At 44.4% G+C, this 23,734-nt stretch overlaps 1 protein-coding gene across 6 annotated transcripts in view; it reads left to right on the forward strand.

The window, feature by feature from the left end:
• The window catches only part of LOC135055160 (adenosine deaminase-like), a 233,970-nt gene that overhangs the window by 191,098 nt on the left and 19,138 nt on the right, over positions 1 to 23,734 (forward strand). For all 6 annotated transcript variants that reach the window (XM_063958873.1, XM_063958870.1, XM_063958871.1 and 3 more), the window contains one exon: positions 7,442 to 7,571. In XM_063958873.1, the coding sequence (XP_063814943.1) occupies positions 7,442 to 7,571 (130 nt within the window). The remainder of the gene's footprint in view (positions 1 to 7,441; positions 7,572 to 23,734) is intronic.

Genomic DNA, 23,734 nt, shown 5'->3' on the forward strand with positions numbered 1-23,734 from the left:
GGTGAGGTTTTGCCAAAACGCGTTCGAACCCAAAACACGGCCGCGGAACCGAACCCAAAACCAAAACACAAAACCCGAAAAATTTCAGGCGCTCATCTCTAGTAGTAGGCTCTGTGTAGTATTTTAAAGTGCATCTCTGCATAGGAAGATAAAACTAGTTGTTTATTTAGCATACCACACCACCGAATCACTGTCAGGAGATCAGTGTCAGGGAGGGTGTCTGTCCATTTGGCCATCCCTGTTGTGAGCTTAGATAGATCCAACCTTCGCCTAGTATGGGAATAGATCAAATAAGTGTTATATGGGGTTCCTGGAGACTGTCGTACCAGGCCATCAAGAGGAAAGGTGAAGTCAGAGGAGTGCAATCGTGACAATTTGCTAGTAACAAAGCTACGAATTTGGAAATAGGCAAACAGAGGAAAATGAAGAGTGGGGTATTTTACTTTTAGTTGTGCTAAAGTTAATATCGCAGAGCATTCTACATTCAGAAATTGATATAAGAAGGATAGGCCCTGGAGATGCCAGCCATGAACAATCCCATTATCCCCTCCTCCCTGGAATTGTGGATTACATAATAAAGGTTGAAATAGAGAATCCGTTAGGGAGAGGTCTAAACGTTTCCTAAGTTTATGCCAAGCTGTACATGGGGCATGTAATAATGAATTATGGAGTCTGTCATGTTGAGGAGGGATATCAGCAAAATGCAATAAATGTACCAAAGTGTGTTGAGGTGAGAGAGCCTGTTCCAAAGCTCTATTAACAAAATTGTCAATATCCCCTATCCAATCCAGAGCGTATCTATAGTTGGCGGCAAGGGAGTAGTCTTCAGGACAGGGGAGATTAATACCACCAAGTGACGGGGGTTGTTTTCATTTAAAAAGTGCAAAGCGGGGACGTTTGTTTGCCCAGATAAATTTAGTAAGGGCTTTATTAATAGAATGGACATCACGTTTGGACAATATGAATGGGAGCATCTGGATTGGATAAAGTAGTCGAGGGAAGGAAACCATTTTATATAAGTGGCATCTACCCAGATAAGAGATCGGAAGATGTTGCCATTTCAAAAAGTCATTCGTCATTTGAGTGATGTGGTAAGAAAAGTTCACTGTATATAGGTCAGTGAGGAGTGGTGGGATGCGGAGGCCTAGATATTTTAAATATCGGTGGGCCCATCTGAAGGGAAATGAGTCGCCCCAATCCTGTGCCGCCTCTCCTCCCAATGCCAGCGCCTCTGTCTTGTCAAAATTAATAAGAAATCCGGAAATTAAATTAAAATCATGCAGTGTGGTTAGTAATGATGGAAATGCCTGTTTGGGGTCGGGAAAATATAGTAACAGGTCGTCAGCAAAAGCAGACACCTTGACTTCGTTGTTGCCTACCATAACACCTTGCCAAGTGGGATCTAGTATAAAATGTCGTATCAATGGGTCTAGGGCCAGATTGAATAGCAGGGGGGAAAGAGGCCATCCCTGACGGGTCCCTCTACCTAACGTGAAGGCAGACGAGTTTAAACCATTTATAGTCAGATGCGCCTGGGGTAATGTATATAACATTCTGAATAGATGAATAAATTCCTCACCAAATTGCTGGACATGAAAAATACGAAGCAAATGAGACCAGGAGACGCGGTCAAACGCCTTATCGGCGTCACAGCTTACAATAAGAGCGTTTGGGCAGGCAGATTGTTGTGCACTATACATTGCTGCAATCAGCGTACGTATATTATGAACTGAGGTTCTACCCTTGACAAACCCTGTTTGAGCAGGATGCAGAACCCGATTCAGAATTGGTTGAAGTCTTGTTGCAATTAGTTTTGTAAAAAGCTTCATGTCCTGATTCAATAATAAAATATGTCTATAAGATTGAGTATATCGGGGATCTTTTCCCGGTTTCGTGAAAACAGCACAATTCTAGCTTCACTAAATCCCATGGGGGTAGGTTTACCCTCTAGCAGTGCATTGAAAAGAGATAATAAATGGGGTGATAAATGGGGGGCCAGAATTCGGTAATACTCCGCCCCAAATCCGTCCGGGCCAGGAGACTTGCATTGTGCAGTGATTTAATCAAAGAAAGTAATTCCGGTTCTGTGACCGGTTCTGTTAAGGATTTTCTTTCCTCTTCCGTTAAAACAGGTAATTTTGCTCTCTCAAGGAATTGCATTCCAAGAGTCGGATGATCCAAGGGGGCTTCATAGAGAGTGTTATAATATTGTAAGAAGGCCTCAGAGATTGAGGGAGTATCAAAGATGGCTGCAGACAAATCTGTGAGTAGTTGGGGAGTACGAGAAGGGGCAGAGTACGACCGAACCAGATTCGCCAACAATCTCCCGGGTTTATTTCCCCCTCTGAAAAATCTATTCCGTTGTAAATCGTATGAAAATCTCGCCCGCTCCATATGTAATGAGTCATATAGTTGCTTAGCAGCAAGATAGGCCTGTCGGTTGTCGGGTGAGTCCCTCAGCAAGAGTGCGTCATAAGTTTTGGTCAGGTTACAAGCAAGGTCTTGTAATTGGGTAGCTTGCGTCTCCTAGAAACATATCCATAATATGTCCACGAATCACTGGCTTCGAAGCCGACCAAAACAAATTGATGTCCTCCATATGTGTACTATTGTCTGCTACATAATTACGAAACGTTTGTTCTAGGTGTGTGCAAAAATCAGAGGATTTTATAAGATAGGCTGGAAATCTCCAATTATATGACTGAGAGATAGGGGAGTGTAAATTAAGGGTAAACCAAAGTGGGGCATGGTCGGACAATGATATGGGTTCTATTTTAGTTTCAGCCACGCGCTGTAATAGGGTGTCAGTGATTAGCCAATAGTCAAGGCGAGAAGAGGAATGATGTGGATGAGAGTAAAATGTGTACTCTCGGGAGTCAGGGTGTTGGCATCTCCAAGGGTCGCAGAGCCGCAGTGAGTCAGTTAACAAGGACAGGGATTGGGGTGGTGTAGAAATATGCGATCTAGCAGAGGTGGATCTATCCAAACCCGGAGACTGGACAGTATTGAAGTCTCCGCCTAAAATAATCTCCCCCTCCGCCCATTCTTGCAACTTATTATAAATATTAGAAAAAAAGAGTGAGTTGGGGCCAGTAGGTGCGTAGATAGTAGCTATGGTGTAGAGAACACCGAAAATAGTGATTTTTATAAAGAAATAGCGGCCTTCAGGGTCACTGAGACTATCATTTATTTGATACGTGAGGTGTCTATTAAAAAGAATCAGTACACCCCTTCGTTTCGCTGAATAAGAGGCCGATTTGAATTCCCCTATCCAGGAATCTCTCACAACATTAGGGTCCGCATTTTTCCAATGCGTCTCTTGTAAGAGAACTATGTCAGGCTTTAAACGTTTAAGATAGGAGAGAATCTTTCTCCTTTTGACTGGGGTGTTTAAACCCTCAACATTCCAGGTTACAAATTTAATGTGGGACTGTACTCTAGTGGAGGTGGCAGCATTCAAGGACATTAACCTATACCTACTCTAGGCCAAAATTCCCATTTAACTAGTAATGATAGACCCAACCAGCCCGTCCCAGCAAGCGGGCCAGCAAGCAAAATACCTGTACCAAAGCAGTATAAGGATAAGAGGAACAATTGTGACAATGACATACAATAAATTTGTACAACATCTATATCAAAATCCCAACTCAAAATTATTTTAAATATTATACGAACCAAAGTGTTGAGGTCAATGGAGTGGCCCACCGAGATGACTAATTGATTCCAACCTAAAACATGCGTATAGTGGAGAACCGCGCCAAGAGACCGTACAATAATCAAACATAACAATAACAGATAAGGAAAGGAAAAAAGGGGGGTGGAGTTTAGTCGGAGAAGAGGAGGAAGAAAAAGAGTCAAAGAAAGTAGAGAGCATTTCAAGAAGAATTGAGAACAATAGGATAAGCGGTCACCGAGAGAGAGAATATTTCGGGAAATGCAATAGGGTATAGGTGACAATATACCCAGGTATATAGAGATAAACAAACTATATATCAACCAGTGGTAGGACCCACTCTTAGTAGTTACCAAGAACCTGAATGTGTATTGTTCAAGAAGATGCAAATATACAAGGCCAACGGGTATCAGTCCTCATCGTCCATCCCAGCAGAGGAGTGTGAGGAAAGTGAATCTACAAAGTTCTTGGCCGTCTTTGGAGTCTCGAAGAAGTAGGCCTTTCCCGCATGAGTGACTCTCAATTTAGCCGGATAGAGAAGCGCAAAGCGGTGGCCCAGTTCAAAAAGTCTCTTGCAGACAGGCGAGAATTCTCTACATTTGGAAGCAACCGTATAGGAAAAGTCCTGGAAAAGCAGCAATTTAGCGTCTTGGTATTTCAAGTCAGTACATTTTCTATAGGCGTCCAATATCATGACCTTGTCAGCGTAGTTGAGGACTCTCAGGATGACGGGCCGGGGTCTATCTCTTGTGGATTGCCGTTCAGGGCCAATACGGTGTACACGTTCCACTAATATGGATCCAGAACCTGAAACACAGCCCAGCTCCCTAGGCATCCATTGAGAGACGAGTGTCATGAGGTGATGGGGTTTCACCGACTCCGGTAGGCCGATGAGGCGCACATTGTTTCTCTGTTACGGTTTTCCAGGTCCTCAAGCTTATCCTGAATAGATGCAACAAATTTTTCTTGGTCAGAGAGAGCCGTCTTAGCCGTAGTGAGATCATCCTCTAGGTCGGATATTCTCTGTTCTGCCTCGGTGAGTCGCTGAGCATGTTGGTTCAGTTGAGTGAGAGCGGAGTCAAGCGAGTCTTTTAGAGGAGCCAATTTTTGGTCTAATAACTTAGACAGGATATCTGTTATCTCATTCGTCGTGCAGGATTTTGCAGAATCTATTGCGGATACGGACACAGGTTGGCTTCGGGGCTAGAATGTGAACCCAATGAGGGTGACGGAGGGCTGTCGACCGAGGAGTTATCACTGCCACGGCCCCTACCCGACTGATTGCTACGAGTGCCCCGCGACGGTTTGGCCGCAAATTTGTCCATTATCAGAATAATGAGATAATAACAGCAGTGAGTGCGGCCGTAGACAGCTTGAGATATATAATAATATGAGCCGCAATGTTCCTCCAGAAGAGGGAGTTCAATAAGTGCAATGAGATAATAGATGTATTATAGATGAATGATATTTCTTCCAAAAATAGAGTGTAGAAGTTCCTCCAACTATAATAAGGAGAGGGTATGAGATCCCAGGTCCAATTTAGCAGGTTCCAACCTGGCCAGAGAGGACAGCCAGCAAGGATCACGGACCTGCCAGTGACCACAGCTGACTGCCTGTAGCAGGGAGCTTCAGCTTACCAGCTCGCCTCCTCCAAGATGGCCGCCAGATGCAGGGGGGAGATGTGATGCAGCCTGAGGAGAAGCCTCCTCCCGGCTGCCCAGCGCCGTGGTGCCGCCAAGTAGGGACCCAACAGGTCAGTGGCCGCCCTCCGGGGGGGGGGGGGGGGGGGTATGGTGAGCGGGTGACTCAGCCGCGGGCGCGAGCGAAGCAGAATCTTCCCCTCCGCCGCCCTGGAAGTCCGCGGCGGGTCGCGGCTAAAATCGAGGTCCCGGCCTGTGGAGGTGGTGTAGGCCGCGGGGCTCCGGAGCTCCGTGAGCGGCCCCCAGCTCCCGGAAAAGCGTCCCCCGATAGCGGGCCCGGCGGGCAGGGAGGCAAGGGGGTATTTGAGTGCGCTATGTGTGGGCCAGAGGCTGGGGGAGGCTAATAAATAGCGGACGCCGTGCTGAGAGCTCCAGGGCACGTCCTCTTCCCCTGCTGGCCACCCGGAATCAGTTTTATTATCTTTTAATTATAAGGTGGCACAAATTTCTATCTACATAGTAATGTACAAGGGATAGAAATAAAGACATATCAGAAATACAGAGACATACATAAATGTTGATTTGTAGGTAAATAGTTAATCACTGCATGTGGTCTCTAAACTTATTGTGCGTGACTCATCTGCCTAAATAACTGTTCAACAAATAAAACAAAAAGGTTAGACTGTCTGGACTCCATGTGCAGGACTTGTTTACATGCCCCTATAAAAGTATCTGTAGTTGCACAAGTCTGTCACTGTGTTATTGGAGTGCCTCAGTGCTGTATGGCTGTACAATACTTAGCCCAGGATAGATTCATACCTTATTGTATTGTCTGCTGTTTGCCTTCTATTATGTGTATCCTGTCATTTCCAATAAAACCTACTCTGGTTTGGAATCAACGTATGGACTAACCTCTGTCTGCTATGCACCTATCAACTTGTAGGCATCTGCCAATAATAAAGCATATCAGGAATACAGTAGACCAATCTACAGATATGTGTAGGTACAAAGCATTACTATAACATAACACATTACACAAATAAAAAAAAGCATAGAAACTACAGAATTATATATATATATATGAGAATTATAAATAGAATAAAAAATGAATGGATGCTACAGTATTTGAAACAAATTGCCTGGCAGACAGCTGAATTCAGCATAGAACTTGAATGACAGACAGACTAGCAAACAACACTTATGCAGCATATGCAGCATAAGATAAAAATGCCACCTCACCAAAAATGCATATGCAACCAATTCATCATAAAACATAACAAAAGACATAAGAGGAAGATGGAGAGTGGACAGAGCTGAGACATTATTTGGATGCACAGTATAGGATGTTGTAAATAGGGAACTTTCTAGTTATTGCAATGTATCCTGTAGTCATATTTATTACAATGTAAAATATTTAACACCATAGAAACAATATTTTTTCATAAGACCAATGTGAATAATCTTTTATTTGCCAATTCCGGCCCGTGATTTTTAGCATACTGTATTTTAATGATTCCCCACAAATCACCAATTATCGCAGTCCGTCAAATCAAATCTGTATCAAGGAATTAGCTGTTGATGTATGGCCTCATGATTTTAGATGGGTGAACATAACCTTTCTTTCATCTCCAGGGGCTTAAATTCTCCAGAAGGTCAGAGGTGCCAGAAAGCCAACCTGATCCCTTTATGTTTAATAATTAACATTTTGCACCTTCCTCCAGCACATTGAAATAAAAGCATTAGTATTTACACGAGTTTTGTTATCCCCCTGCTATTATGATTAATACGTTATTGATAAGAATAAACTGATCAGTTTTTTTTGGTGGAGTGAGTGGCCTTTAAATGGAAGTAAGGTTGGTTTAAGGTGACTATTTTTTTTTTATTTTTTTTTTAACAATGTGTATTTTCCATTGTATCTTCCTTTCTGCCAGCTATAGGACTTGATAACACAGCTTCTCAGCCTGGAAGCTTTTCTGCACGAATTTCTATGTACAGACAGTATACACAGGTCCATTTTATAGATCATATACTGTAGTATCTTTTCAAACAATAGGAGTAGTATGTTTTTAATACACATTAACGTGTAAGCAGATGGATCCCTTGTAAACCAATCTCTATCTTTATCCAGGCTAAAAAATGATAGAGCTAATTATTCATTAAGTAATGATGGACCTCTCCCCATGGGTGCCACACTGGAGACTGATTATAACATTGCAAAGACTCACATGGGATTCAGCGAAGAAGATTTCATGCGAGCAGTAAGTACACATCTCATAACAGTAATTAATTAACATTTTTATTAATCTCATGATTTGCACATTTTCAGTAAGTGGCATAAAATAGGGGAGTAAGTTCACACTAGGGGCCTTGCGGCAAAATAGAGGGTTGTGCCCCCTCCCCTCCCCCAGTGGCTCCGGCTTGCACATGTGTTGACTTCCATCAGCACATGCCCACCAGCACAACTGAGGGGGCAAAGGAGGATTGCATTCGATCACATTACTTCTCAGTGGTCACCGACATTGGCTCCTTTTGAAGCCCCTGTCCTGGCGACTTGCCAATGGTGCATTTGGGAAAATAAAGATTCCTTATTGCAGCAATAAGGAATCTTTATTTTCCGGTGCTGGATGCAAATGATAATAACTAGAACTCTAAGAGAATTTTTATCAAGGCTCGTCGAGAGATAAAATTGTGAGAGACAAAGTACTAGCCAATCAGCTTCTGTCTTGTATTTTCCAGGCTATGTGTTTTTTTCTTTATTTCTCACAATTTTATCTCTCTCCAAGCTTTGACAAATACCCCCCTAAAAGTTTTATTTAAAAATGAGTGCACTCCCTTTAAAACAACTTTTGCTTTCCTTTCTTTCATCATGAAAGACACAACAGCAGAGCAGTAGCTCACTTAGGTCTAGCTGTATTACGTACTGTTATGGGGGAGAAGTGGTATCAGCACACATTACGTGCACTGATACCGCTTTTCCTCCATGTATTAAGGAGGAGATGTGGTTTTTTTCCCACTAATGCCAAGGGTGGTACTGGGAGGAATGTGACTGGCGCATGCACATTATGCATGCAGGCGCCGGTCAGTGGCAGCAGCCCTGCAGAAAGAGGGAGAGTGGAGATCTCCAGACAGGTGAGTTAACATTCTCCCTCTTCAGCATATGCGTGCTTCATACATGCGGGCGGTTTCTGGACCTGCTTCACTGCGCTCCGGGTCCACACAAATAATGGCTGCAGCCAGCAAATTAATACATATACCCCTACATACACACTTTGATGTGCTCCACTTTGCTGCTGCTATCACACATCCTCCATGACCCTTCAGCTCAAGGGGGCTAAAATGGGGCTTGTGCGCATGGGCAGCAGGTAGCAGTGACTGTAACAAAACATTATGAAATGAGTGGAGAGAGATCTGTCCTAGTTCACCAGCCCCTCGGTCTTTCCTCCTTAGTGCCCCACTGACAGCTGGAGCCCGGAGGTCAGTGCTTCCATTGTCTCCGGTAGTTTTACGCCACTAGCGCAACATAAACTGAAAATGTAATGCGTTCTATGGACTATCAAAGGGGAGTGTATCAACCAGATGTCTCTGACCGCATTTTCAGCTTATTTATTACATATGTGTATTTTCAGGGGGTACCCACAATATTAAAGATCCTGGGATTTATCTTTTAGAGACAACAGCAGATATCTCTGAAATCTGCCATGGTCCCTATAGTTTCGACCACAGGTTTATATTGGGGCTGCTAAGCAGTTAGATTTATCACATTTGTACCCGGAAGCTGAAAATGATGACGTATAGTGGCCTATAGGCTACTGTTAAGGGTTTTTTTTAGAAGCGGGAACCATCATTGGCACACGCACCTTCCAACAGCTGCGCATCCGCTGAATGCTCTCTGCAGATGAACCAGGAAGCAGAGTGATAGCATAAGCTACTGTATCATTCTGCTTCTAGCTGTTTGATGGGACAGGCTCTTATCGAAGCTTGTCTTCTGGCAAGAGCATAATGATAGCTTCACATGAAATTTTCATTTTTACAATGGGAATTTAGGTGAAAAATATTTATCACATCTGCAGTAAAAATGTGGATTGTGATAAATATTACCCTATAAGAGAAATCTGGACAATTCTATCCAAAAGCTTTGTTGTCAAGGACAAAAGCTGAATCTGCAATTCTGCAAATATCTGTGCGCCACAGAAACTTGACTAACAGGTACCCGCATCACACCAAGCAATGATAAGCAAATGATTGCTGGAAATATACTGTAAAATATTATTTAGCCCAAATGACTAGTATAATATACATAGTCTGTGTCTAACACATTATAAAACATAACCAGTGTCCCTCAAACCTTACACACCAGCCAGTGACCTCCATAATGATTACACACCATAATATTACAAAGTAGTCCCTACATGAAATATTTCACAAAACATCACTCCCGCATAAAATTACTTAACATGGTCTGCCATTGATAAGGGTCTTGTCCATAATGATACCTTCATAGATCACAATGTGGTTCCCTTCTACTTGTCATAACCGAATCACTTGTTCTTACCCTTTTAATGAGCACCTTTATCATGGAGAAGTTGCCTGTACCAACCAGTCAGCTTCAAGCTAGAATTTATCAATTACATACTATAAAATGATAGGTAGAGGCTGATTGGTTGCTACGAGCAACTTCTCCACTAGTCAACTTCTACACCTTTTAGAAGGCTTGATACATTGCCCCTTTAATGATGATTCAAACAGGCTTCTTTCCAACAGCTGGTCCAAATGGGCCCATCGTTGCCCCTCTTTCCAGTTCTTTTGGCCTCTGGTTAATGATACAAAAAAAAAATCAATGTAATTGGCTCAACTCCTAAATTTCAGTTTGGCTAGTTTAGCTGAGCATTTCAAAAGACGTCTGGTGACTCTAGTCACATTTTAAATGCAAATTTTCAATAATTGATCGCACGCCCCTCTCACTCCACTGTGTGCTTTTCCTGCAATGTTTACCTCCACTGATTGCACACCCTGCCATTGCGCCCTACATACAAGGTACATCCTACTGGTACACAAGTGTCAGTTTTCCCATTTATGCACTGGGCCCTTGTATGGCTCACCTCCCACAGTGTAACCTTCGAAGTGCGCCCAACATGGCTGCCTCATCTGGTACGCTAGTGGATGGGATGAAAAATACATGGACTTGGTAGTTTTGTTGGAACCCTACTCTGAACTTTAGGACTCTGAAATCACCCCCATTTTGTGTCATCTCTTCTAGGGGTGGACTATTTCACCCTGGGTAATCCAACGCTGAGCGCCCAAGATGGCTGCCGCACTTGTTACCTTGTGAGGGTGGAATACACAACCCTTGGAAGTTATTACCCAAAATGCCTACACCAATCCTTCATTATGCTTTCTGTGTGCTTAAGGTTTTCTTTTATTATGTCTGTGTGGCTTATCTATTGCTGTATTACTTAAATATTCTGTATTATGGGGGTAATTCCAAGTTGATCGCAGCAGGAATTTTGTTAGCAGTTGGGCAAAACCAAGGGGGTCATTTCGAGTTGTTCGCTCGTTGCCGATTTTCGCAACGGAGCGATTAATGCAAAAATGCGCATGCGCATGGTACGCAGTGCGCATGCGGTTAGTATTTTAGCACAAAACTTAGTAGATTTACTCACGTCCGAACAAAGAATTTTCATCGTTGAAGTGATCGGAGTGTGATTGACAGGAAGTGGGTGTTTAAGGGCGGAAACTGGCCGTTTTCTGGGAGTGTGCGGAAAAACGCAGGCGTGCCAGGAAAAAACGCGGGAGTGTCTGGGAGTGTCTAGAGAAATGGGGGAGTGGCTGGCCGAACGAAGGGCGTGTTTGTGACGTCAAGCCAGGAACGAAACGGCCTGAGCTGATCGCAATCTGTGAGTAGGTCTGGAGTTACTCAGAAACTGCTAAGAAATTTCTATTCGCAATTCTGCTAATCTTTCGTTCGCATTTCTGCTAAGCTAAGATACACTCCCAGAGGGCGAAGGCCTAGCGTGTGCAATGCTGCTAAAATCTGCTAGCGAGCGAACAACTCGGAATGACCCCCCATGTGCACTGCAGTGGTGGAACTAGCGAGTGATGGGCCTACGTGCATATGCATTCCCCTCCCCCTGCCCCCCACACAGTCCCCACCCCTTGCAACCCCCAGCACCTACACCCGGATTTTGATTATACCACACAGTATGAGCCGAAATTCACATTACGCCACACAGTATGAGCCGAAATTCACATTACGCCACACAGTATGAGCCGAAATTCACATTACGCCACACAATATGAGCCGAAATTCACATTACGCCACACAGTATAAGATAAATTCACATTACGCCGCACAGTATGAGCCGAAATTCACATTACGCCACACAGTATGAGCCGAAATTCACATTACGCCACACAGTATGAGCCGAAATTCACATTACGCCACACAGTATGAGCCAAATTCACATTACGCCACACAATATGAGTTTCCCCCTTGCGTCTCCACATCATCTCCCTATGTTGCCTTTCAGCAGTACCATCTCCCCGCCCACCCCGTGTCGTCTCTCAGCACATCATCTCCCAAGTGTGTCTATCTGCTATGCAATCATGTTCTGCCTGTGTCTCTCACCCCCCCCTTTCATTCACTCTGTGTCAAAAAGCCCCCCACTTCAGTCTGTGTCTCCCCCCACCCCTTCATTCTATGTCTATCTGTGTGTGTATCCCCTCCCCCTTCTGTGTGTCTGTGTCTCCTTTAGCCGCCCTCACCTTCTGGGAGCCAGGAGCCGGTGGACGATGAGGCCAGCACAATGGTGGGTGGGCAGTTCGGGTGTGGCTCCAGGGTGGTGGGAGGTGCGGGTAGAAGATGGCTGGACGGCTACTGAGGGTTGGGGCCATTTGGACCGGCCCAATCCGCCCCTGCGCATCACACTACAGTGATGAAACAGAAAGTAAACGGGAGCTTCCTGCAACAAGGGCTGCTGGAAGCTGTAGTTTTTTTTGCTTTTTCATTACTGTAGTGCCACTGCCGGCTCCTACTGAGATTAAAATCATCGCGGGGCCCCATCGCACTCGCGCGGCTGTTCTGGCCACACAGCGGGTTGTAATACTCTCTCCCCCACTCCACCGCCCCCCCCCCCCCCCGTGCGCACGCCAGTGCAGCCCCTCAAGCGGCTCTCCTCTCTCACCTGAAATGCTGCTGCTGCCTGGGAGGGTGGTGGAGCAGGAACAAGACAGGGCCACCGCCGCCGCATGCTCTCCAGTGTCGGGCTTCCCGAGGCCACCGCTGCTCACAGTGACTGCCGTTACAGCTCACAGTCACTGCCGGGTCCCGCCTCCGCTTCTCCCACCGCCTCTGGGTGATTGGACCAGCGGATCCACTGCTGGATCCGCTGTCCAATCACAGCTGTCATGCCTGATAGCCCATCCCAGGCTGTCAGTGAGGCACTTGTATAAGTGCCGCTGTCCTCTCTCTTTCTAATGGGCTTTTAAAGCCCAGTGTTTGGCCCTGCCCCCCGCTGCATCCCCCTTTTTCACTGTGTACGGGAGGTACTTGTTATGAGTGCCTCCCAAAGTAATTTCATAGGCTAACTTTATTAGAATAATATTAAGAAGATACATATGACACAGAATATGTGTCTTATGTATCTTGTTTATATTATTTTAATCAACAGTGACAGGGGAGGCACTGCCTCCCCTGACTGCACGTCCCTGATGTGTGCCCTCTCGTCCCGCCCCTCCCACCCCGCACACATAACTCACGACGGGGATAGGATGGTGGGAAACATCCTTCACTCTTTGCGGCGGTGGCAGCGGACGGTTAACTGCCCAGTGTGACCTTTGACTGCACTTCACGCTGCTCAGGGTAAGCCGGGAGGAGAGAGCAGGGCAGCGTCTGAGCGTCCTGAGGTCGCGCAATGCTGCCAGACTTTAATAAAAATAAAAGATCCCTCAATCCCCGGGATTGGAGCTTCCAATCCCGGAATTGAATCCTGGACGGTTTTCAGCCTAAATCCCACGACCCTGCCGATCCCGGAATTGGCCACCCTAGCGTTAATGCTGTTAAGGCTTTTGAAGAGTGGTGGGATGCATGCAAGCAAAATGCGATGCTTGATGCATCCCGCCCTTTATCTCTCCCCACTTTATCGCTCTGCAAGCTTTGATATATAGGCCCCTCAGTAATAGATGATGTCAGCATGGAACGCTGAGGGAGAAGCCCATGGTGGTCATTCCGAGTTGTTCGCTCGCTAGCAGTTTTTAGCAGCCGTGCAAACTGTTGGCATAGTGCGATGGATCGATACCATAGGTGTGCAGCGGGAAGTCTTATAGATAAAGTATCACCTCAGGAGTTACCTTGTATACAGACAGAACGAGACTTGAGATGTATATCTTCTTTATATAGTACTGAATAGCAGGATCAATATAACAACAAGTTTCAGTATCATCAGCTCATCTCCTTCTCTCAGAGACCTTTCTAGAACACACATGTGAGGTAAAAACAAACAAGTACAAACATATGCAACAGACAAACACTACACCTCTGTAAGTATACAGCGCCATCTGCTGCCCCTGTACGGTAACTACATGCATATAAACAAACCCATAGTCTGTTGTACATATTTCAACACCCCTTCTCAACGGACTGGGTTTCTTCAGTTAGACCCATCTTTGACGTAAGTCTCCAATGTCTCTCTCTGGTAAGAGGCTTAGTCATGATATCAGCTGTCATATCTTCTGTTGGGCAATAGTTCAACTCTATAAGACCTTGTTCCTGTAGATCCCTCAGGAAGTGATGCTTGACATCAATGTGCTTGGTTCTTGGGTTCACTCTTTCTGTTTGCGCTAATGCAAGGCATCCTTGATTATCCTCATATATCTTGATAGGTTCTTCTTGAGGCATTCCTAGGTCTGATAGTAGTTGCATTAACCATACCACTTCTTGACTGGCGTGAGCTGCTGCGATATATTCAGCTTCTGTAGAAGATAGTGCTATGGTAGACTGCTTCTTGCTTGTCCAGCTGATTAATCCTTCTCCAATAGAGAATAGATATCCACTTGTGGATTTTCTGTCACTTGTGTCTCCAGCCCAATCTGCGTCAACATATCCTGTTAACTTGTGACTTGTGTTTGCTGAGAGCTTAAGCTTCTTGTTAATCGTTCCCTTTAAGTAACGAATTACCCTCTTAACTGCATTCCAATCCATCTTTGTTGGTTTAGAGACTTTTCTGCTTAAAATCCCGACTGCTGTGGAGATATCTGGTCTGGTGACGGTTGCAATGTATAGCAATTTTCCTATGGCTTTTCTGTATAGATGGTTATCCTCTAACAGGTTGCTCTGATCATTTGGTTCCTTTTCATAACTTGTCTCCATAGGAGTGCTTGCTGTCTTTGCATCTTGTATACCAAATTCCTCAATGGTTTCCTGAATTTTGTATCTCTGACTTAGTGTGAATGTTCCATCACCTTCTCTTGAGATTTGCATTCCCAAGTAATGCGTTATGTGGCCGAGGTCTTTTGTTTCAAACTGACGGTTTAGTTCTTGTAACAATTCAACTTCGTCCCCTTCTTGTTCAAAACAAACTAGCAAATCGTCCATGTAAATTAATACATAGAACCATCTTTCCTCTATCAACTTTGTATAGAGACATGGGTCTGCTTTGCTTCTGACGAATCCCTTTTCTATCAGAACTCCATTTATCTTTGTATTCCATGCTCTTGCTGCTTGTTTAAGACCATATATACTCTTGTTCAGTTTACATACATGATCTGGGTTCTGAGAATTCACGAAGCCTGGTGGTTGTTCCATGTATATATCTTCCTTTAGTTCACCATGTAGGAAAGCCGTCTTTACATCGAAATGTTTCACTTGCATACCCTTTATGGCTGCTGTTAGGAGTAAGGTTCTAATGGTAGTGTGCTTCACAACTGGAGCAAACGTTTCATCATAATCTTCTCCAAATTTCTGTGAATATCCTTTAGCAACGAGTCTTGCCTTGTATCTTTCTATTTTTCCTTCAGAATCATACTTGACCTTAAAAGTCCATTTACATCCTATGGCCTTTTTGTCTAATGGTAGTCTGGTCAATGTCCATGTCTGATTGTCTTCCATTGATTCCATTTCTTCTTTTGCGGCTCCTAGCCATTTCTGTGCTTCTCTTTCAGAAAAATTAGCAATTTCTTCCCATGATGCAGGTTCTTGTATGTTAATGGCTTTTGCTTTGTAAGATAAACGTGTAGGTGCTTTTCCCTTATTTTCTCTTGAAGAGCGTCTCACCCCCTCGGATGCACTCTCATGAGTGTCGCTGGTATTTGTCTTGTGTTGTACTTCAACTTCTTGAGTGATCTCTACTTCATCTGTTTCCTTGGATTCAGTGCTTTCTTCTTCTTCAGTAGAGTCTACTGGAGTTATGACATCATCTCGTGTTTCTTCTATGAATGTCACACTGTTGCTTATAACTACTTTTCCAGTTCTTGGATTTAAGATTCTGTAGCCTTTTGAATGTTCACTATAGCCGACTAGAACTCCCTCTTCTGCTCGGTTCTGCAACTTGCTTCGTTTTTCAGCAGGAATGTAGACGAAGGCTCTGCATCCAAAAACTCTAATGTGCTTTAAGCTGGGTTTCTTACCGTGCCACAGCTCATATGGTGTCTTCCTTACTGCTTTGGAAAGTAGTCTGTTTTGAAGGTAGGTGGCTGTTGCTGCTGCTTCGCCCCAATATTTATCAGGTAGTCCTGAATCTGTAAGCATGCACCTTATCATTTCTGTTAGTGATCTGTTTTTCCTCTCAGATACACCGTTTTGCTCTGGTGTATATGGTACTGTCTTCTGATGCTCAATACCGAGTCCTCTTAAGTACCGTTCTATTTTCTGTCCTGTGAACTCGCCTCCATTGTCGCTGCGAAGAGTTAGCATATTCCTCTTGAACCTGTTTCTGGTCATGGTCACGTAGTCTTGCAGCTTTTCTAAGACTTCATCTTTACTTTTTATTAAATAAGTGACTGTGAACCTGGAGTAGTCGTCAATGAATGTCAGCATATACCTTTTGTCTCCTACGGTTCGCGTTTTCATAGGTCCGCATACATCACTATGTACCAGGTCTAGTGGTCTGGAAGCTCTGTTTTCACTTTTCTTAGGAATTGTCATCCTTGTTGCTTTTGCTTTTATGCAGCATTGGCACTTCATCATTTCCGAACAGTCTGACACTTTGAGATCCCTGGCTAGGTCTCTCTTCTGCATTTCCTTTATGCAATCTGGGTGTCTGTGTCCTAATCTTCTATGCCACTTGTGAATGCAGTCAGCGTGTTTCTGTGTACTCAGCTTTGCCTGCTGTGCTGCGATATCCAGACAGTATAAATGTTCTTTTATTCTGGCTGTAGCTAGTGTTTCTCTTCCGTTTTGGATAAAACACTTATTATTCTGAAACTTTACAGTAAGTCCTTTTTCTATTAGATTCTTTACTGATAGCAGTGCTCCCTCAAGCTTGGGAACATATAGCACATCTGTTACGGGTATTTCTGCATAGCTGCCATTACCCTTGGAGCATAGGAATTTACCATTCCCTTTCCCTTCTGCAATGATATTTGTTCCATCTGCTAGGTAGATTGTTTCTTTATGGTTCAAATCAAGTTCAGTAAAGAAATCCTTGTTATTTGTCATATGACTAGTCGCTCCTGAGTCTACATACCACTTTTCTGATAATTGGGTTACTGTCGCTTTAAATGTTCCATTCCAATTGTGTGCTCCTGTATCTGTAAGTGTGGCTTTGGCTCTTTGTTTGTGTAATCTTTCTGGTGGTTTGTGCTGCTCTGTCTTCCATATGGTGCAATCTTTTTTCAGGTGACCCACTTTCTTGCATCTGAAACATGCTCTTGTTTCCCTGGTGTGTGGCTTAGTGTCCGCCATTTTAAGTGCTTTCTCTGTGTCACTTTCAGTATTGCACTCTGTAAGCTCCTTTCTGCGTTGATACTCCTCTATGAGCCTGTTCTTCACAAAGTCTGGTGTGATTTCTGCTTCAGGTCTCATTTCTAGTGCGTTTATTAGTGCACTGTATGTATCTGGTAAACTGCAAAGGAGGATGGCTACTATGTGGTTGCTTTTGATTTCTTCTCCCATTGACCTGAGCTGTATGGTTATCTCTAGTAGTGCACTGATGTGTTCTTGCATTGTCTTGCCTTTATTAAATCTTATTTGATATAATTTTCTTAATAGGAATAGTTTGCTGTTCAAACTTGATCCTTCATGCACTCTCTGTAAAGCACACCACATGCCTTTAGCTGTACTCTCTTGTCTTATGTGTATAAGCTGTTCATCTTCCACTAGTAAACTTATAGTGGCTCTTGCCTGTCTGTCCTTCTTAATCCACTGCTGATCCTCTCCTTCAGGTCTGTCTGCATTTATAACATCCCATAAATCATCTCTGGTTAATAGCATTTCTACTTTAAACTTCCATGTTTGATAGTTCTCATTAGAAAGCTTGCTAGCAGCTAGTCTGAGATCTGTGTAATTTGCCATAACCCTTCCTTGTATAGATCTCTCTATTCTTCTGTGGTATTAAACTTGTTTTACTCACAGTTTTCTTTCCAAGGTTCTCCTGGGTTGTTTCTTGTGTGCGTTACACAGTCTGCTGTCTGCGCCTGCTGGGACTTGCAGTGCGACTCGTGATCTGGATGCTGCTTAGGATGCACTCCTGAAAACTTTATCTTGTATAGACTCCAGTCTGGGCCCATAACCTGTTGGCATAGTGCGATGGATCGATACCATAGGTGTGCAGCGGGAAGTCTTATAGATAAAGTATCACCTCAGGAGTTACCTTGTATACAGACAGAACGAGACTTGAGATGTATATCTTCTTTATATAGTACTGAATAGCAGGATCAATATAACAACAAGTTTCAGTATCATCAGCTCATCTCCTTCTCTCAGAGACCTTTCTAGAACACACATGTGAGGTAAAAACAAACAAGTACAAACATATGCAACAGACAAACACTACACCTCTGTAAGTATACAGCGCCATCTGCTGCCCCTGTACGGTAACTACATGCATATAAACAAACCCATAGTCTGTTGTACATATTTCAACACAAACGTTATGCCGCCTCCCACTGGGAGTGTATTTAACTTAGCAGAAGTGCGAACGAAAGGATCACAGAGCGGCTACAAAATAATTTTGTGCAGTTTCAGAGTAGCTTCAGACCTACTTAGCGAATGCAATCACTTCAGACTGTTCAGTTCCTGTTTTGACGTCATGAACACGCCCTGCGTTCGCCCAGCCAGGCCTGCGTTTTTCCTGGCATGCCTGCGTTTTTTCGTACACTCCCTGAAAACGGTCAGTTGACACCCAGAAACGCCCTCTTCCTGTCAATCACTCTGCGGCCAACAGTGCGACTGAAAAGCTTTGCTAGACCTTGTGTGAAACTACATCATTCCTTGTAATAGTACGACGCCCGTGCGCATTGCACCGCATACGCATGCGCAGAAATGCCGATTTTTTGCCTGATCTCTGCGCAGCGAACGAAAGCAGCTAGCGAGCAACTCGGAATGACCCCCCCCCCCATGTCCCAAATGGAAACCTCTTTCAGATTTGGATACAGAGGTTTAAGGCCAAGGGGTAGATGTATCAAAGCTTGGAGAGAGATAAAGTACTAATCCGTTCCTAACTTTCACGTTACTGGTTGTAAAAACAAATGGGCTTTAGGAGAGTGGCAACAAGTGGGCATGCACAGATTGCTTGGGCATAACCATTAGTAGCCCTCACTTTTAAGACATTTCATATTACCATAGATCAATAAAACAATTGTTAATCTCTGCATGGGCTTTTTCTTGAACGTTAGATGTGGCTCTGTATGAGAAGGTTCTTCTGCACTCAATATGCCCAAGTAATCTGTTGTATATGTTACAGGTTGCGCTTGAAAAATTACAGAAGCTGTTTGGCTGGTACTTTATCTTTCTCCACTTTATCTCTACCAAATATTACATATCTAAGTGCCTTTTAGCAAAATCATCTACTGTGCCACCATCAAATTGTATATGTATAATACCACCAACGGTTCTAAATTACTAGTTATTAGAGTCTCTCCTCCTAACTATCTGCACTTGACTTTGCCATCCACTACACATCCAAAATTGACTCCATACATCAGGACATCACATCCCACCAGACTTTCAGCAAACCACCACCTCCTTTCCCTGACCAGTAAACACCCCTCTCCATCCTTCCTACCAACCCTGACTTCCTTTTCCCCTGTATCTGGAGAGGAAGTCATGGCCCTCAACCGGTCCCCCCCCCCCTCCCACCATCTCCCCACTTGACCCTATCACCTCCCGCCTCCTCTGCTATATCTTTCCTTCTGCCTGTTCCCATCTTGCCCACCTGTCACTCTAATCAGGCACTGTACCCTCTGCCTTCAAGCATGCCCTTGTCTCCTCTATTCTATGCATACCTCCTTACTTCTAAGTACAGGGATTAGGGACCATCTTGCGGTGAAAAAGTTGTGTGGCCTCATGTTTTTGGGGGCATGGCCTCGGGTGGGTGGGCATGGCCTACTGTCACATCCCCATTTTTCATCAACTTTGGGGGCAAGCCAGAATCACTACTCTGCACTGTTTATATGTTGTGCACATATGCACCGCATCTATACAGAGATCAACCTCTGTTTTGCTGTGCAGAGAAGTGGTGATCAAAGACTCCCTAACCTTCCTCCACCGCCTGCGGAACACTGCAACCAGCGGTAGGGACAGTGTCCAAAATAGTAGAACTGTCCCATTGAAATAGGAACAGTTGGGTGGTATGGTTATGTACTTTAAGTTGTTAATGGATACATTACATTAATACAATATTTCCTCTATAGAGTCTTTAATGTAAAGTTTTCGTTTCTTTGAGATGATTCATTTTTCCTGTCTTTTGGAAACAAGTACTGTATTTTGATCTGTTGACATCGGGTCCCTAAAAGACGTGGGCCCATAGGTTGGTGCCTACTCTGCCTATTTGTTAATCCGGCACTGCCAACTACCAACCCATCTCTCTCCTCCCTTTTGCCTTCAAACTCCTTTCGCATATGGCCTAACACCACCTTACTGCCTTTCTTTACTCCCTGCTTGACCCACTTCATTCTGGCTTCCGTCCTCTCCACTCCACTGAAACTGCCCTCATAAAAGTCTGCAATGACTTACTTACTGCCAAATCCAAGGGCTACTATTCTCTGCTTATTCTCTTTGATATCTCTGCTCTGATATTTTTGATATGCTGCTTTTGTTACTGCGGAGCATCTTCTCCTCCTGCAAATCCTTCACCATTGGTCTGTGTGGAACTGTCCTTTAATCTCTCTAACCGTTCCTTTTCTGTCTCCTCTTATGACTTTTCTGGGACCTCTCTTTTCTCTCTCTATGTCCTCTTTAGGTAAGCTCATTAGCTCTTTTGACTTCCAATATTATCTCTATGCCGATGATACTCAAAGCTACCTTTCTTACCATGACCTCTCCCCTCCTCTCTCCTTACTCGTTTCTCCAACTGTCTCTCTGTTACCTCTTCTTGAATGTCCAAGCGCTTTCTTAAACTTAACATGTTGAAGACTGAGCAGATCATCTTCCCACCCTCTCTCATACCCTCACCTCCCACAATTCCATTATCTATTGATGGCACAACTAACTCCTCTATACTCCAAGTATGCTGTCTTGGAGTTATCCTTACCTCCTCTCTCCTTCAAACTACATATTCAGTACCTCTTCCAGTCCTGTCATTTTCATTTCAAAAATATTTCCAGGATCAGACCCTTTCTCACCATGGATGCAACTTCGACCCTCATCCACTCACTGGTCATCTCCAGATTGGACTACTGTTATCTCCACCTATCTGGCCTTCCTGACAACCACCTCTCCACTCCAATCTATCCTCAATGCTGCTGCCCAGCTCATCTTCCTCTCCAAACGTACTACATCTGCCTCCACTCTGTTACAAGCCATACACTGGCTCCCCTCTTCAGAACCCAAGTCAAGTTTCTCACACTCACTTAAAAGGCCCTCACCCATTCCTCTCCCATTACCACCTCAGACCTTATCTTCCTTTACACTCCCTATTGTCCTCTTTAGTGCACAAATGCATGCCACCTTTCCTGCCTACTGATTACTTCCTCCCACTCCTATCTCCATGTTTTTGCATGTGCTGCTCCCTATCGCTGGAATTATCTTCCTCTACCCACCAGACTCTTCACCTCTCTACAAACCTTCAAACAGGCTCTCAAGACCCACTCCTTCATCAAACCCATCCATCTCTAACCCTAACCCTCTGTTACATGCTCACTTCTCCCCCTCTGTGACACCCTTGTCTGTCTGCCCCACCCCTTCAGAATGTAAGCTCTCATGAGCAGGGCCCTCTCCCCTCATGTGCTTTCTCTTCTCTTACTTAGACTATCTTCTACTCCTTACAATGGCACCTAACTCTTGGTTCCTGCCTCCATGCTTATTTCAGTGTCATGACTGCTAATGCAGAATGTTATATACCATGTACTTGTTGTCCTCCATTGTCTTGTACTGTAAGTCACTGTTTTCTTGTTTTGCTCATTTGTTTATGTACTTTGGACCTAATTCAGACCTGTTTGCAGCAGCAACATTTTTCTCTAATGGGTAAAATCATGTGCACTGCAGGTGGGGCAGATGTAACGTGCAGAGAGAGTTAGATTTGGGTGGGGTGTGTTCAAACTGAACTCTAAATTGCAGTGTAAAAATAAAGCAGCCAGTATTTACTCTGCACAGACACAATATATCCCCCCCCCAAATCTAACTCTCTCTGCACATGTTACATGTGCCCCACCTGCAGTGCACATGGTTTTGCCCATTAGAAAAAGATTTTGCTGCTGCAATCAGGTCTGAATTAGGCCCTTTGTTAAGTGCTGTGAAACCCTTGTGGTGCCACATAACTAAAGCATGATGATAATAATAATAATAATAATAATAATTTTATTATTAAAATAGTCAGGGCAACATGCAAAGCTGTCATATCTGGGACCTTTGTACTGCACATGGGGCCTAATTCAGACCTGATCGCTTGCTAGGGTTTTTTTTGCACTGCTGCAAGCAGATAGTCGCCACCCATAGGGGAGTGTATTTTTGCTTTGCAAGTGTGCGATTGCATGTGCAGCCGGGCGGTACAAAAAATATTTGTGCAGTTTCTGAGTTGCCCAGAACTTACTCAGCCCTTGCGATCTCTTCAGCCTGTCCGGTCCCGGAATTGATGTCTGACACCCGCCCTGCGAACGCTTGGACACGCCTGCGTTTTTCCAACCACTCCCTAAAAACGGTCAGTTGCCACCCACAAATGCCTTCTTCCTGTCAATCTCCTTGCGATCGGCTGTGCGAATGGATTCTTCGTAAAACCTATCGCACAGCAACGATCCTCTTTGTACCCGCGCGATGCGCCTGCGCATTGCAGTGCATATGCATGCGCAGTTCTGACCTGATCGCAGCGCAGCGAAAAAAACTAGCGTGCAATCAGTCTGAATGACCCCCATGGATCTGTGGGGTTGTGTATAGTCACGCAGAAGGTTATTTGTTTGCAGCTAAATGGCTGTACACTGTAAATGGGTGGCAATGGGGCAAAAGTACCATATGTATTGGGGGTGGGGGGGGGGGGGGACTAAATTGTTGTGTATTCAGTGGTGAGCATGCGCAAAGATCTAGCTATTCCTGACAGATATTTTGCACCCAGGACAGGGTTTGTGCAAATACCTGCTGATAGTTATAACGGCTGCTGTGCTCTCACATGCAGATGTATAGGGGCAGTGCAGCCACATAGATCTGTCCTACCTTGAACACAAGCGGATGTCCACAGATATTTGCCAGTACACAATGTGGCTGCTTTGCTCTGAGTTAGCCCCACAGTTGTTATGAGGCCAGAACAGGTGTCTCTGACTATTCTTCCTAATACTGGGGTGAGGGGGATTATCCTCTGTAGTCTCTCAGGGTCACTAACTCAGAATAGATGGGCAATAGAGGCATCAGGTGCACTCGCAGCAACTAGATGGCCAAAGGCGTGCGCAGCTAATTTTGGGGGTAATTCCAAGTTGATCGCAGCAGGAAATTTTTTAGCAGTTGGGCAAAACCATGTGCACTGCAGGGGAGGCAGATATAACATGTGCAGAGAGAGTTAGATTTGGGTGGGTTACTATGTTTCTGTGCAGGGTAAATACTGGCTGCTTTATTTTTACACTGCAATTTAGATTGCAGATTGAACACACCACACCCAAATCTAACTCTCCCTGCAAATGTTATATGTGTCCTCCCCTGCAGTGCACATGGTTTTGCCCAACTGCTAAAAAATTTCCTGCTGCGATCATCTTGGAATTACCCCCACTATTAGGGGGTGCGCCACCAGAGAGGGGTGTCTACCACTGCCCAGGAACATGTCTAGCACTATTTTACATTCTGTCAGTA

The sequence above is a fragment of the Pseudophryne corroboree genome, chromosome 3 (genome assembly GCF_028390025.1).
Source record: "Pseudophryne corroboree isolate aPseCor3 chromosome 3, aPseCor3.hap2, whole genome shotgun sequence".
In the NCBI taxonomy this organism is placed as follows: Eukaryota; Metazoa; Chordata; class Amphibia; order Anura; family Myobatrachidae; genus Pseudophryne; species Pseudophryne corroboree.